Source organism: Rhinolophus sinicus, linkage group LG18, assembly GCF_036562045.2.
Source record: "Rhinolophus sinicus isolate RSC01 linkage group LG18, ASM3656204v1, whole genome shotgun sequence".
NCBI lineage: Eukaryota > Metazoa > Chordata > Mammalia > Chiroptera > Rhinolophidae > Rhinolophus > Rhinolophus sinicus.
This window is the reverse complement of record NC_133767.1, coordinates 12,848,507-12,863,136: the sequence shown is the minus strand read 5'-3', so window position 1 is coordinate 12,863,136 and position 14,630 is coordinate 12,848,507. Positions and strand designations below refer to the sequence as shown.

The 14,630-nt window shown below is 53.1% G+C and overlaps 1 protein-coding gene across 1 annotated transcript in view; it reads right to left on the bottom strand.

Annotated features, from left to right (window-relative positions):
- Window positions 1–14,630, bottom strand: part of CORO7 (coronin 7) — a 56,056-nt gene that overhangs the window by 25,729 nt on the left and 15,697 nt on the right. Inside the window, exons 7-9 of the mRNA XM_019756401.2 lie at window positions 9,142–9,192; window positions 3,414–3,500; window positions 2,881–2,963 (exon numbers count right to left, since the gene is read on the bottom strand). Coding sequence (XP_019611960.2) covers window positions 2,881–2,963; window positions 3,414–3,500; window positions 9,142–9,192 — 221 coding nt within the window. The remainder of the gene's footprint in view (window positions 1–2,880; window positions 2,964–3,413; window positions 3,501–9,141; window positions 9,193–14,630) is intronic.

The following is a 14,630-nucleotide window of genomic DNA, read 5'->3' as shown; positions in this document are numbered from 1 at the left end:
TTGGGTCTCCAGGAGAGGGGTGTAAGCAGCAGATGCTACCTAGGCAGAGAGGGGGCTCCCAATTTCCAGGGAACATGCTAGGTGTGGGACCCATGTCTCTGGCCGATGGCTGGGCATTGGGTTGGAGGTCTGTGCAGAGGTGGACACCTCAATTGAAGAAACAAATGCAACCCCAGCTTCCACCCTACATTGGTTTGCAGCTGGAGTGACCTCAACAGAGGACCCACTTGTCTGGCCTCAGCGGCTTTCAGTAACATGGGGAGAAAAATCCCTACCTACCTGTAGCCCAGGGCCGATACAGCTGACCGTTCACCCAGCCCAGAGGCACCACACCAGAGACAGGTGGTGTTTCTGCATCTCCTGTATGGAGCACAAGCTGCTTTGCAGCACCAGGCCCTGCCGTACACCCCGTCCACCTCCACCCTGCACTGAGCACAGGGTCTGGCACCCCAGAAGTATGGAACAGCCATCTGTGGACCTGCTGCCTGAGCCTGGCTTTACACACAGAACCCTGATGCCCTGTTCTTCTCACCATGGCACATCTCCTCCTAGTGAGGAACACTCCACACATGACAGGGATGACAGAGAGGAGGGCATAGGTGGGGGCCGAGAGAGGCCTCTGGGAGGGTGGGGCCCTGGGTTCTCCCTGGAAGAGGCCAGGAGGGGCATGTGCCTGACCCCTAGCCCCTTCTAGCTCTTGTAAGAGCACACACTGTTCTGCCTAAATTGAGATGGAAAATCTGTAAAACAGAAGGGGTGCAGTGGAGGTCCATGGCCATGCCCACAGTTGATACCCGTACACTTTCCATCTTTAGTCCAGTTCATTCAGCAGCCCCCACACTGCAAGGGGCCAGTGGGGGTTCTGGCTTCCAGGGAGCCTGGGGGGCAGGGGACCCACCACCTCTCAGGCCAGCCTGGAGGCTGGCATGCGGCCCTGACATCTACCAGCTTTGTAGAGGGCCGGAGAGTCCCCACTCCTCTGCCAAGGGTGTGGACGTGGTGGTGGGGCAGGGCCAGGACTGGGGGTGGAGGGGGCGGGACATGGCCTTGTTGGCCCATCTGGGAGTGATTTGAGAAATTCCAGGCCTCACTGGCCCTACGAGGCTATTCTTAACTGCTGTAATTACAGGGTCAGCCTTGGCCAGTGGCACCGTGGGGTCTGGGCATCGTTAACTCCTCCAGGGGCCATGCTGGGGCTGGGTGGAGTGGGGGAGCTGTTCTGCAGGGGAAGGGCGACCCATCGCAGGCCAGGGGCAGAGTCTGAAAGGCAGGAAGTGGTGGGTGGAGGAGCACTTGATGGCTAGTGCTGGGTCCCTCTGCCAGGTTGGACGAGCTCCCTCCCTCTGCTGCGGGCCCTGGAGGGGACGGGTTATATGGCCTGGGGAGGTACAGACAAGATGCCAGCACAGCATCTGGGCCTGGGGAGGTGCTGCTGGACATGGAACCAGGGGGCCTGGAAGCTGATTCCTCCAGCACAGACGGTGGTCTTAGTGACTTCCTGAATCTTCAGGGCCCAGACAGGCAGAAGCCTACACTTACTGTGTGGTTCCTAGGAAGGCACTGGAGCTCACCCAGCCTCACCTTCCTCATCTGCAACATGGGCCTCCTCAGCTCCCCAGCCTCTCCCTGGACTGTGAGAGGATGGGAGCAGAGGATTACTGCCACCCTGACCTTTACCCCTTCTCTGGGTGCTCAGCGGCGGGATGCCCTGGAAGATTTTATGGCCCTAAGCCTTTCCTACACCCAGACAGAGCCCTTGCTCCTCCCGATGCTTAGACAGGTCACACCTCCTTCTTTGACTCAGTTTCCCCAGTTGTGAAACAGAAGAGGAAGAAGCTAGAAGGATATCCAAGGACCAAGGCCCTCTCTTTGCTCTGACCTTTGCAGGCCCCTGCCTGGTGGTGGTGGTGGGGGTCCCAGCAAGGCCCTCGGAGAGTCATAGCTGAGCAGGGATGAGGCTTCGGAACAGGGCCAGGTCCCTGCCTCCTCCCTTCCCATCCACCCCTGAGCCTCTTTCCTGGGCTGTGATGTGGGAGCCACGTGGACTAAAGGGACAGGTCACTCCTCAGCACTCGCCATGTGCCTCCCGGCGCCTGAGCCACGGTGAGCCGGGGCCGTCCCTGCAGAGCCGACTCAGCCAGACCCCCACGGCACCACCACAGACTCCCCTGCACGCACTCCCGGGGGTGACGTAAGGATGAGGTGCAGCTGCACCGCCCCCATGCTACCTGGGCACCCCACCAAGCACAAGCAGGGACAGGTGTGTGAGCAGGGCTGAGCATAGAACCCACAAGTTCAAGGCCTGCCTCCCTCTGCACCCCCAAACCTGCCAGCCTATTTTTTCCCATGTCACCCCACATCCACCCTGAGTCCACCTTGATAAACAAAGTCTCAGGTCTCCTCAGCCCTCAGCCCCACCAAAAAGCCCACGGCAAAACCGAGTGCATTCTCGCGCTGGCCACCCATATGTCTGCTGTCACAGTCCCCTCCCCAAATGCCAAAATACGCCAGCCTGAGTCACCAGCCAGAAGCCTGCCCCACGACCAAGGGGGCACACAGGACGGGTCAGTTGGGCTTCTCTGCCCATGTGGGGCTGCCTCACCACCCCTGCGGGTGAAGTTCCAGGTGGCTCCTCAGGGAGTGGCAGGTCGCCCAGCTCAGGCACCTCTGACTGCTCCGGTGACAGGCCACCTCTTTGACAGGATCTGAGCCAGGTGAAGCCCTTCTGGCTGGACTGGGCCCCTGCATTCTGCAGGTGGCCACCCAATGGCGCATCAGGGGCCCTGAGCAGCGGTGCCCATTCACAGGTCTAAACTCGAGACATGGTTTAGGCCCTCACCCCCTCACCCCGAGCCCATTCAACATGCTGCCCGCTCCTACCCAGGTGAGGTGTCCAGGGTGAGGGACGTGAGGGCGCTGGAAAAGTGCCTGATGTCCCACAGCTTCACTTCATGCTCACGCATCTGTGGGGAGGGGGCAGAGAGGTACTCAGAGGGGTCATCTGTCACTCCCCAGAGCCCCCCAGGAACCTAGTGCCCAAGGACACAGCCTGGCACAGGGGCACTTGCCCCAGAAGAGAGCTTGGAAGGCAGTATGTGGGGAGGAATCATGCCAGGGGAGTTTGAGTTTTCATGTCCTGCCCCTTTAAGAACCCTTAGGTGACAAGGGACATGGGGCGGTTCCCTCCATGGACTCTGGTCCCTGGGGGGCCTGCCACAGTTCTCAGGGTCAGACTTAGCTATTGCAAATGGAATCTGCCAGTTCTTAGCAGTGGTTGGTCCCCTGGGGCTGTGAGACCCGGCTGTGCTCAGGGCCGTATATGGACAGGCCCAGAGCTAGCTGGCAGCCCCCACCTCCCAGTGGGCCTCACCCCGCTCTCAGTGCTGGTCCTGCTCACCCGAGAGGAGCCCTACCTGGTTGAATCCGGTGGACACAAGGTGCTCCTGGGTGCCTGTCCATGCCAGCCGGCCATCCTTGCTGTTCTCGTGGGCCTGTGTGCTCTGCAGGAGGCAGGAAACAGAGTTGAGCCACCCTAGGGCCACCCGCCTGAGAGCCCCAGAGGGCAGGAGGGGCCAGGTCAGGGCCCCCGGGGGAATGGCTGGAGACAGGGGAGGCCTCATGTCACTACAAGATGGACCTCGGCTGAGGGCGGTGTTGTACCCTGAGGGCCGACCCAGCCACCCAGCTTAGGTTCAGCCTCCCTCTTCCTAACGGAACTGTTGGGGTGTCCTGCTCACCACTAAGCCCCCTTGCTAAAGCGACTCAGGGCAGCGGTGCATCCTTGCCCGTGCAGGTGTCCTGGGGGTAGCACTCAGCTGCCGGTCATCATCCCCAGGCCCTGGGGACCTCCGTGCACTCTCAGAACTTCACTTTTCTAGCTTGTGCATGGGTCTCATATTGCCAGGGCTGCCTACTCCCCAGGGCTGTCGCAAGGATCAACTGAGACTACATGTGAGAGGAACAGGCCTGCAGCAAAGCGCCGTGCAAATCAAGGGATTACTAGAATTACTGCTGCCTCCTGACGCAGTCATGGACTGGGGAGCGTCCCTGGAGAGGGCAGAGAAGTGCCCCTCTTCGCCCTCCCATGGTGCTGCAGCTGCCAGCAGGAAGGCTTCCTGGGCCCTGGGGAGGAGAGGCTGAGTTCACAGCACAGGCGGCCCTGTCCCCTGGGCCCAGGCAGGGAGGAGCTGAGGGGGCCAGAGGAAATGCAAACAGCTCCCTCCCAGTCACCCTGGCCTCTGGAGCCTGAGACAAAAGACCCTGTTACCAAAAATAGCTCACCCCAAACTGTGGCCAGCTTCCTCCAAGCTTCCCACGATCTCCTTGGGAATGAATGAGGGAGGGAGGTGGCCTGTGAGGAGCTGGCCCAGCGCCCCCTCCCCAGCCTGAAAAGACAGACCCCAGCGTGGGAGACCATCGGAAATGGCTCAGCTCCTGTCGTTCAAGGGGCTTTTCTCACTGCTCACTTCCCACCCAGCCGCAGCCGGCACAGGAAGTCAAGGCTAGAGCCTGAGAACCAGGGACCCATACCCCTCTCTCCACGCAAAAGGGGCTGTAGGGTCAGGGCGAGGGTCAGCCCTGCCCCCAACACCCCAGAGTCCGTCAGAAGTGTCACATGGGCTCTCGCCCTCTCATCAGTGTGCAAATACCCAGTGAAAGCAGCAACACAGATGACTCACAAAACATCTGTGCACCATTCATTCATTCCACAGACACGCGAGGCCTCACAAGGATCAGGCACTGTGCTAGTAGCTGGTGGTGGGGCCGGTCTCAGGTGGAGGGTCACGCACTGGGTCACGCACAGCTGCTCATTCATTCATTCTTTCCTAACATGAATAGTCCAGCTCACACTATGCTAGGCACTGGGGACACGGTGGACAAAACAGAAAAGGTCCCCAAACTCATAGACTATACAAGTCAGGAGGCAGATGTGAACCAAATACGCATAGAAATAACTGCGTCACCAAGTGTCTGTCACAAAGGGGTACAGTGGAGGATAAGTGCACAAGCTTTGGAGGCAGACCGCCTGGGTGAAAACCTGGCCCTGCCACAAGGGCCTCATCCCAGGGTGAGTTACTCAGCATCTCTGTGCCTCGGTTTCCTTATCTGTAGAAAGAGCACCATAACGGGACCTACTCTGGAGGACGATTGTGTCTGGTATATAGCTAATGTTTCTTTTTTTAAAGCACGATAACAGGGTACAACAAAAGTACAATTGAGAAAAGTAGATTTAAAGTAACACTTAAGTTAAAACGTGAAGGATGAGGTGTGAGGCAGGTCGCGAGAATGGGGGGCCTGGGAAAGCAGAGCCCAGCATATCTGGCGGGATGGGCAAGCGAGAGGAAGTGCTGCTCGGTCTGCAAGGCCCGTGGGCAGTAATGGAGCGTTTTTTCATTCAGAGGCACAGGCTGGGGATGGAACGTGCCTTGGCCCATATCCCCACTTTCCTACTTCACACATGGAGAAGCCAGAGGCCCAGAGAGTGAAGCCATCTGCCCCAAGTCACCCAGCAAGTCAGCTGTCAGCTATTTGAGCTCCCTGCCCGCTGGGGCGGGGCCCATGGTTATTTTTCTCTATCTATTTGTGCAAGAGGGACCTGAGGCGAGGACAAGCAAGGAGCTAAAGCCACAGCTAGAAGGCAGCACAGCCTAGATCAGAAAAGCCCAGGACCCTGGCTGACTCTGGGCCACCTCAGATTTCCAGCAAACATTCCTGGACGAGTTCACACGGGGGGAACCAGGCCCCTGGGCCCTGGCAGTGCTGTGGGGTGCAGTGTGGGCTGGCGAGTCCTGCTCGTCCACTCACACTATCCAGTCTCCAAACCAAGAAGTAGAAACAAGGTAAGAGCTTAGGCAGAGCCCAATGGGTCCGCTGTGGACATACCCAGCTCAGTCTGCCCAGGGGCCACAGGATGTCCCACAGGCGGGGAAGGGGTGTCCACAGCTCCCCTCTCCCCTCATCTATCCCAGATCATTGGAGTGATTTTCATTTTCAAAAATGGTAAGTTCTTATTTGCTGACCTCCGCGGGACTCGGGGAGGAGGAGCCCTCTCTCCAGACCCCCAGATCCTCATTCTCCTGGGGCAGCGAGGAGGCTGCAGCTGGGACCCAGGCATCCTATGACCCCAAGCCCCAGTCATGTCAAAGGAGGCCTCGGGGAAAGCTGCGGTGGGAATCTGGAGCCTGCAGGCCAGGCCTTGGGGTTTCCCGCTCACACGGGATGGCCTTTCTCCCAACAGGCAGTAGGGTGTGCTGCCTGTGGAGAAGCTCCCCAGTTCCCCCACGTCTTCCCCATACCTGTCCCCAAGAAGAGAACAGGAGGGGCTGAGGCTAGGAGCAGGCACATACCCAGCATTCCAGCTGCAGTGCAGCCAAATCCCCTTCTCTGTCACCATGGCAACGCTTCCTGTGTGGGGCAGGGCAGCTGCAGGAGCTGCCCTGGGCTCCCTCCTGGGTAAGGTTACCTGCTTCAGTGGTAAAATGCCCACCCTCCACCCACGACCCTCTTCGGCCAGGCTTAGCTGGGCTCCAGATGCCGGCCCCTCAGGCCTGTCTGACACACTGGGGCAGGCTGAAGGCACAGGCCTGCCTGCCTACACCAGAGGTCAGAGCACTCGTCCCAGGACCCCTCCTGCCCCTGACGAGGGTACTGAAGCCTCTGCTCTACCTGGACACCCCTTCAGTTTCGCGCTGCTACTTCTCTGGCATACCCATGGCTTCAGGGCCTCAGCCACCGCCACCAGGACTCTGGCATCAGGAAGGGGCTACATGACCCTGGGACAGAAGTGACCAAAGAGCCAACTTTATAGGACTGCCATGAGGGTGGAAGGAGGTCACATGTACGAAGGGCCACAGACATAACTAATGATCATAAATACAATCTAAAAACAAAGTAGGGGGTGTGACCAGGAGGGAGCAGCCCACGTACGCCCTGTGCCAAGCTCAGGTCGCCCAAAAGAGACAGTGGCGGGAGGCCTGGGGAGGCCTCCCCACCCGGCCTCCAGGCTACGGGGTACAGCCCCTGGAGCAGCGAGGGCAGAGGCTGCAGAGAGCAGCACATCCTTCCCTGACCCCTACCCTCTTCTCTAGTGGGGAAGTGGATCTCGGGTGAAGACGCTCCCAGCAGGCCTCGCCCTGCGCTGGCCCCGTGGCTCACACCAGTCCTCACACCAACCCTGGCCGCCAGCAGCGGTTTTCCTAATAGAAGCCAGGTGTGGGCCAGATGCCCTGGGCGGAAGTGGGGGGCAGGGCCACACGGAGGGCAGCATTCCAGGCTGGCTGCCCCCACACCAGCGGGCGGAACACAGGCACTGTCCCAGCAGCAGGGAGGGGGTGGGAGCCACCCCCGCTCTTCCCAGGTCTCCTCATCCAGAAGCCCCTGTAGTGGGGCTCCCTCCAAAACCAGATCCTCTCTCTCCCTCCCTCCCTCTCTCTCCTAGGAACTTGGAGCCCCTTGGACAGCAGCCACTCCTTCTCCACCTCAGCACCATTACCCCCCCTCCTTGCAAGGGGAGGAAAAGGAGGAGGAGGAGGGGGGAAGGGAGCAAACGGTCAGGCTGGTGGAATTGGCAATGTCCAGATGGGGCAAAACTGAGGGTGCCATGCACTGTGCCTCAAGACCCTGGGTAGGGGAGTGTGGCCTGAGAAAACGGGGGGTACAGGGCCTCAGTCTCCCTCCTTTGCGCTGAGCCTGGGACCCCCTTTCCAGGCAAAAGCTTGGAGGCTAGCCACACAAAGCTACAGTGAGGCCCTTCGCTCACCCCCCCACTGCCCTGAGACTCAGAATCAGCTACCCCCCCAGCCATAGGACTAAAACCACTTCTGCCCGGCTTGGTTCACCTGTCAGGACTGGGCCTCCTTCTGGTCTTCAGCCGGTCAGAAGTGGAATTGACTGGACTGTTTTGAGCAAAAAGGTGCAACTGACTAAGAGGGGGATCGTGTGTGTCTGTGTGTGTGTGTGTGTGTGTGTGAGTGTGTGTGTGTGTGTGTGTGTGTGTGTGTGTGTGTGTGTGTGTGTGTGTTGGGGCGTAGGGGGAATGGCCCTGGCTACTGCTGTTTGGATGGAAGCTGGTGGATTCCTCTTCACCCTGGGTGGGGAAACAAGTCCTAGAAATGGAGACCGGGGCATCTGTGGTGGGCGTGAGGCTCTGCTGGGGAGCTCGTCCCCTGAGCTGGCAGCAGGACTCTGATCTGCACCTTCCTCAGGGAAGGCTCCTCAGCTTCTAGAAAAATCTTTTTTAAAATGTAAATCTGCTCATCTCACTTTCTGCTTAAAACTCTCCAGTGGCTTCTCACAGCACAGATGACAGGCCCTTCTTCACGGGCCCTGCCTCCCCCTGTGCCCCTCACTCCTGAAACAAGCCTATCCTACCTCTGGCCATGTGTGTGTGTCCCCTTTGCACCATCAGGCTTCAGCTCCAAGCTAGTTCCTTAGGGAAGCACTAAACGGCTCCAAAAAGAGGAGCCTCCAGCAATTACCCAGTGTGTCCACCTCGTTCACCACAGAACATTCGTGCCTGACACCAAGCTGCTGCCGTCGAATGAATGACTCCCCAGTGGCTCAATGCCTGTAGCATGAACCCAGAGCGCAGCCTGCCCACTCCAAGCGCCACACACTCCTGTGCAAAACTACAGACAAAACCAAGCACGTTCAGAGCCTGGGTTCCACAGATCTGGCAGGCCCCCAGCACGGACACAGTACAGACCTCAGGCACAGACTAAGGGTCCGCCTGCTGTGAGACTAGAGGGGCGCAGAGGGCGGGGGCTGTGTCTTTTGGCTCCTCTGTGGCTAGCCTCTGTTGATCGTGCCAGGAAGGGTGGGTGGGGATGAGGGTCTCAAAGAAGAAGAGGAAGTTGGAATCTCAAATTAGCTTCCTGCAGCCACGGGAAGCCTCAACCAAAGGCCTGTGGGCAGCGTGGCTGTGCCCCACCCTGTGATCAAAGCCAGACCCTCCCAGGACCCAGAACACACTTCCCAGAAGAGCCAGAGCCCACCTCTTAGGTGACACTCCCACACACCCAGCGGGCCTGGCAGGGGCATGGGGTGTGGCAGAATCTGTCTGTCAGGAGGCTGAGCCCGCCCCCACCTCCACCTGTGGGAGCTACTGGAGCCTCAATACAGCCCACTGCCCACACAACTCACCTGTGAGGCCTCAGGCTTTGCTCTGGGGTCATAGATCCGCAGCTGCTTGTCCTAGAAAAGCAGGAGGAAACAAGAGCAAAGTTAGGGCAGGCAGAGTCCCTGGGAGCCACCCTGTCTCCCAACCCCTAGGCTCTGATGGCCCCACCCCCAGTACACAGGGCTGGCATCGCACACCAGCAGATCCCTCCCCAGCCTGGTTCCTCCTTCTCACTGCAGGGGTCAGGTCCCCTTTCCTGCCCCAATCATCCACAATAGAGAACTCACTGACAAGAGTTCACATTTTCTGAGCACCTACTATGTGCCGGGCATGCAGAATCTCTCCCCATCTTTCCAACCACCTAATGAGGTGGTGCTACCACCATGACTCCTTCACACATGGAGAAACTGAAGCCCAGAACCAAACTCTATGCTACTGGCTGCTCCACGTGTGTCTGGCCCTGTGTTTGGCCCAGCCCAGAGGGCTCCCAAGACGACGTCATTTCTACACTTAGAAAACTTGGTGTCTAACCAGAATGATGAGCTTATACATCTTAACCATCACTCAGCACACAGCTCCTGATTCAGATTACCCAAGGGTGACAATGGGAACAAACAGAAAATTAAAAAAATAAAATAAAATGTCCATACCTTGTATAAGGACTTTATATCTCTGGAATTGTGTGTGTGTGTGTGTGTGTGTGTGTGTGTGTGTGTGTGTACACAAATGTATATGCATAAAGACCTGGGAGAGAGTGGGGGCAGAATCTGTATCCCCTGCTTACAAAGCCATGATAAATTGTTAAGTGCTAAAAGGAAGATGCAGAATAACATAGCCTGTCGTGATCCTACTATGGCAAAAATAAACAAAAATCCCTGTTTGTCTAACCATGTTCCTGTAGGTTTCATAAGTTTGCTGAGCAAGGAGAAAGGTATTGGCCACCACAAGCCGTGTGTTAATGCTGGGTACCAGGGGTGGAGGAGGTGGGGGTAATTAGCTTTTCCTTTTCACATTTTAGCATGGCTCCACTTTGTTACAATCAGCAAGGATTCTTATTTTTATATTTTGAAAAACAATGAACCCACAATGAACAACTGAAATTTGAAATTAAAAACACAAGATTGTTTACAACAGGACCAAAAATATTGAAATACTTAGCTATTGATCTAACAAAATATGTATAAGATCTATATGAGGACTACTACAAAACTCTCATGAAAGAAGTCAAAAGAACTAAACAAACAGAGAAACATTCCATCTTCATGGACAGGAAGACTCACTATGATCAAGATACCAGTTCTTCCCAACTTGAACTACAGATTCGACGCATTTGCAATGAAAATTCCAGCAAGTTATTTTGTGGCTACTGACAAACTGATTCTAAAGTTTATACAGACAGACAAAAGACTCAGAGTAGTCAACTCAATATTAAAGGAGAACAAAGATGGAGGACTAATGCTACCCGACTATACTCTAAAGCTACAGTAATCCAGACAGTGACGTATCGGCACAGGACAGATGAACAGACTGAAGGACTAGAATAGAGCCCAGAAATAGATCCCCATAAATATGGTCAACTGATTTTGGACAAGAGCACAGGCAAAACAATGGAGAGAAGACAGTCTTTTCAACAAATGGTACTCGAACAACTGGATATCCACATACAAAAAAGAAAAAATGAATCTAGATATAGACTTTATACCTTTACAAAAATTAACTCAAAATGGGTCACAGACCTAAATGTAAAAGGCAAACCTATAAGACCTCTAGATGATAACACAGGAGTAAATTTAAGTGACTTTGGGTTTGGTAATGACTTTTTAGATACAACACTAAAAGTATGACCTATGAAAGAAAAAATTCGTAAGTTGGACTTCATTGAAATTTAAAAATTCTGCACTGTAAAAGATAGCGTTAAGAAAATGAAAAGACAAGCCACAAACTGGGAGAAAAAATTTGCAAAACACATATATGAGAAAGGATTTGTATCCAAAGTATACTAAAAACACTTGAAACTCAAAAATAAGAAAATAAACAACCCAGTTAAAAAAAGACAAAGATTTGAACAGACACCTCACCAAAAAAGATATAGATGGATAATGAACATAGGAAAAAATGCTGGACATCCTATCTCATTAGAGAACTGTAAATTAAAATGACAATTTTAATGACCATTACACACCTATTAGAATGGCTAAAAGCCAAAAAACTGACAACACCAAATGTTGGTGAGGATGTGAAGCAAAAGGAACGCTCATTCATTGCTGATGGGAATGCAAGATGGTACAGCCACTTTGGAAGACAGTTTGGCAGCTTCTTACAAAGCTAAAAATACTCTTATCATGTGATCCAGCTATTGCACTCCTAAGTATTTACCCAAATGAGTTAAAACTTATGTCCACATAAATGTTTATAGCAGTTTAATCATAACTGCAAAAAACGGGAAGCAACCAAGATGTCCCCCAATAGGTGACTGAATAAATACACTGTGGTCCATTCACACAACAGAATATTATTCAGTGATAAAAAGAAACAGCTAAGGGCCCAAACCTATAGTCCTAGAAGAAAACAGGGGAAAAGCTTCATGATGATGGATTTGGTAATGATTTCTTGGATATGACACCAAAAGCACAGGGAACAAAAGCAAAAATAGACAAGGGGGACTACATCGAGCTTAACTTTTGTTAATCAAAGGACACAATCAACAGAATAAAAAACACAACCTACAGAATGGGAGAAAATATTTGCAAATCATGTATCTGATAAAGGGTTAATATACAGAATATATAAAGAACTCATACAACTCAACAAAACAAAATAACCTGATTAAAAAATGGGCAAAGGATTTGAATAGACATTTCTCCAAAGATATACACAGACCGAGAAGCATCGGAAGATAATCAAAACCACCATGAGATATCACCTCACACCCCTTAGGGTGACTACTATCAAACACCCAGAAGATAACAAGTGCTGCGGAGCATGTGGGGAAATTGGAACTCTTGTGCATTGGTGGTAGTAATGCAAAATGGTAGAGCCACATGGAAAAGTGTGGTCGTTTCTCAAAAAATTAAAAATAGAACTACCAGGGCAGACAGGTAGCTCAGTTGGTTAGAGTGCGAGCTCTGGGCAATGGGGCTGCCGGGAGGATTCCCACATGGGCCAGCGAGCTGTGCCCTCTGCAACTAGAATGAAGTCAGTGAGCTGCCGCTCAGCTCCCAGGTGGCCAGATGGCTCAGTTGGTTGGAGCCTGGGCTCTCAACCACAAGGTTGCCAGTTCGACTCCTCAACTCCCACAATGGATGGTGGGCTGCGCCCCCACACCTCCATGCAACTAAGATTGAACACGGCTCCTTGAGCTGAGCTGCCACTGAGCTCCCGGATGGCTCAGTTGGTTGGAGCGCATCCTCTCAACCACAAGGTTGCCAGTTCGACTCCCGCAAGGGATGGTGGGCTGTGCCCCCTGCAACTAACAACGGCAACTGGACCTGGAGCTGAGCTGCGGCCTCCACAACTAAGACTGAAAGGACAACAACTTGACTTGGAAAAGTCCTGGAAGTATACACACTGTTCCCCAATAAAGTCCTGTTCCCTTTCCCCAATAAAAAAATAAATAAATAAAATAGAATTACCATATGATCCAGCAATTCCATTTCAGGGTATATACCAAGAAGAATGAAAAACAATGTCAGAAAGCGATATTTCCTCACCCATGTTCAAAGCAACATTATTCACAATAGCTAAAATGTGGAAGCAACCCAAGTATCCATTATAGATGAATGGATAAGGAAGGTGTGTGTGTGTGTGTGTGCGCGTGCGTGTGTGTGTATGTACCACTGAAATATTAGTCTCAAAAAGAAAGGATATCCTGTCAGACGCTACATGGATGAAGCTCAAATACACTGTGCTTACATAAGCCAGTCACAAAAAGACAAATCCTGTATGATTCCACTTACATGCAGTATCTAAAGTGGCGAAATTCAGAGACATAAAGTAGAATGGTGGGTGCCAGGGAATGGGGGAGGGGGCACAGGAAAGTTACTTAATGGGTGTAGTTTCTGTTCTACAAGATGGAAAAGTTCTGGAAACCTGTTTCACAACAATGTAAATACACTTAACATTACTGAACTCTATACTTAAAAATGGTTAAGATGGTCAACTTGATGTGTTTTTCAACCACAATTTAAAAAAATACCTCTCAGTCCACAAAACAACATGGAGGAACCAAAAATGCATATTACTAAGTGAAAGAAGACAAGCTGGGAAGTCTACACATTGTATGACTCCAACTACATGGCATCTGGGAAAAGGCAAATCTTCCAGAGGCAGCAAAATGATCAGTAGTTGCCAGTGGTTTGGGGAGAGGGAGGGAGGGAGGAATAAGTGAAACGCAGGGCACTCTTCGGATGGTAAAACTAAGTTGTGTGATGCTGGAATGGTGGGTACATGACACCACGCATGTGTCAAAACCCACAGAATGTACAATATCAGGAACGAACCCTAACGTAAATGATGGGCTTTAGTTAAGAATCATGTAGCAATATGGTTTAACGGTGACAAATGTGCCACACCAGTGCAAGATGGGAAGGGGAGGGGACATGCAAGCTCTCCGTACTCTCTGCTCAATGTTTCTGCCTGGCACCCACCTGGGTGCCTGGGATGCAGAGCGCAAACAGTTCCCACCCAGTGCGGGACTCTGCGACCCAAAGGCAAACACGGGAAACTTCGGGAAAGAATGTGGACCTGAGCTGAACCTCAAAAGACAAACGGTGCTTGCACAGGGAAGGGAAAGACACTCGAGGAGGTGGAAAAGCATGAGCAAAGATGTGGAGACATGAGTTTGCTGGCATGTGATGTGGACGGAAGAGTTGACCATGCGAAAATACAGATGGCGGGAATGGGAGGTCATGGGGGAACACACAGCTGGACGAGGGAGGGGGCCACCTGAAGATGGCCTCAAAAGCCAGGCCTCCCTTGTTGGACCAGTCCCAGGCCCTCCTGACACATCTCAGCAGGTTCCCAGTGTTCTTGGGTCACTCTTGGAAAGCGTTCCCCGCTACAGTTTAGCGAGCACTTGCTATGTGCCAGGAGGGCACCAGGCACAGTCCAGGGATTAGCTCTGAAGCTAATCCACTCCTCTCCACAGCTGTTCAGAATGCCGTTTAGAGACAGACAGAGATCAGACAGCCAAGGACAGTGAGGAACAAGACAGTGAGAAAGAGAGAAGAGAAACAGAAAGATGGGAAGAGAGAGAGAAAAAAAACAGAAAGGATAGAGACAAGAGACAGAGAGACAGACAGAAAGATACAGAGAGAACAGAGAGAGATAGAGAGGGGACAGAGATACACAGGGGATAGAAAGAGGACAGAGAGGGACAGAGACAGAGGAATATAGAGGTGACAACTCCAGACAGAGGAAAGACAGCAAGGAACAGAGAAAACAGCTAGAGATCAAGGACAGAGACAGAGAAATAGTGAGAGACAGGATCTCGAGAGATTCCAGGTAACAGAGA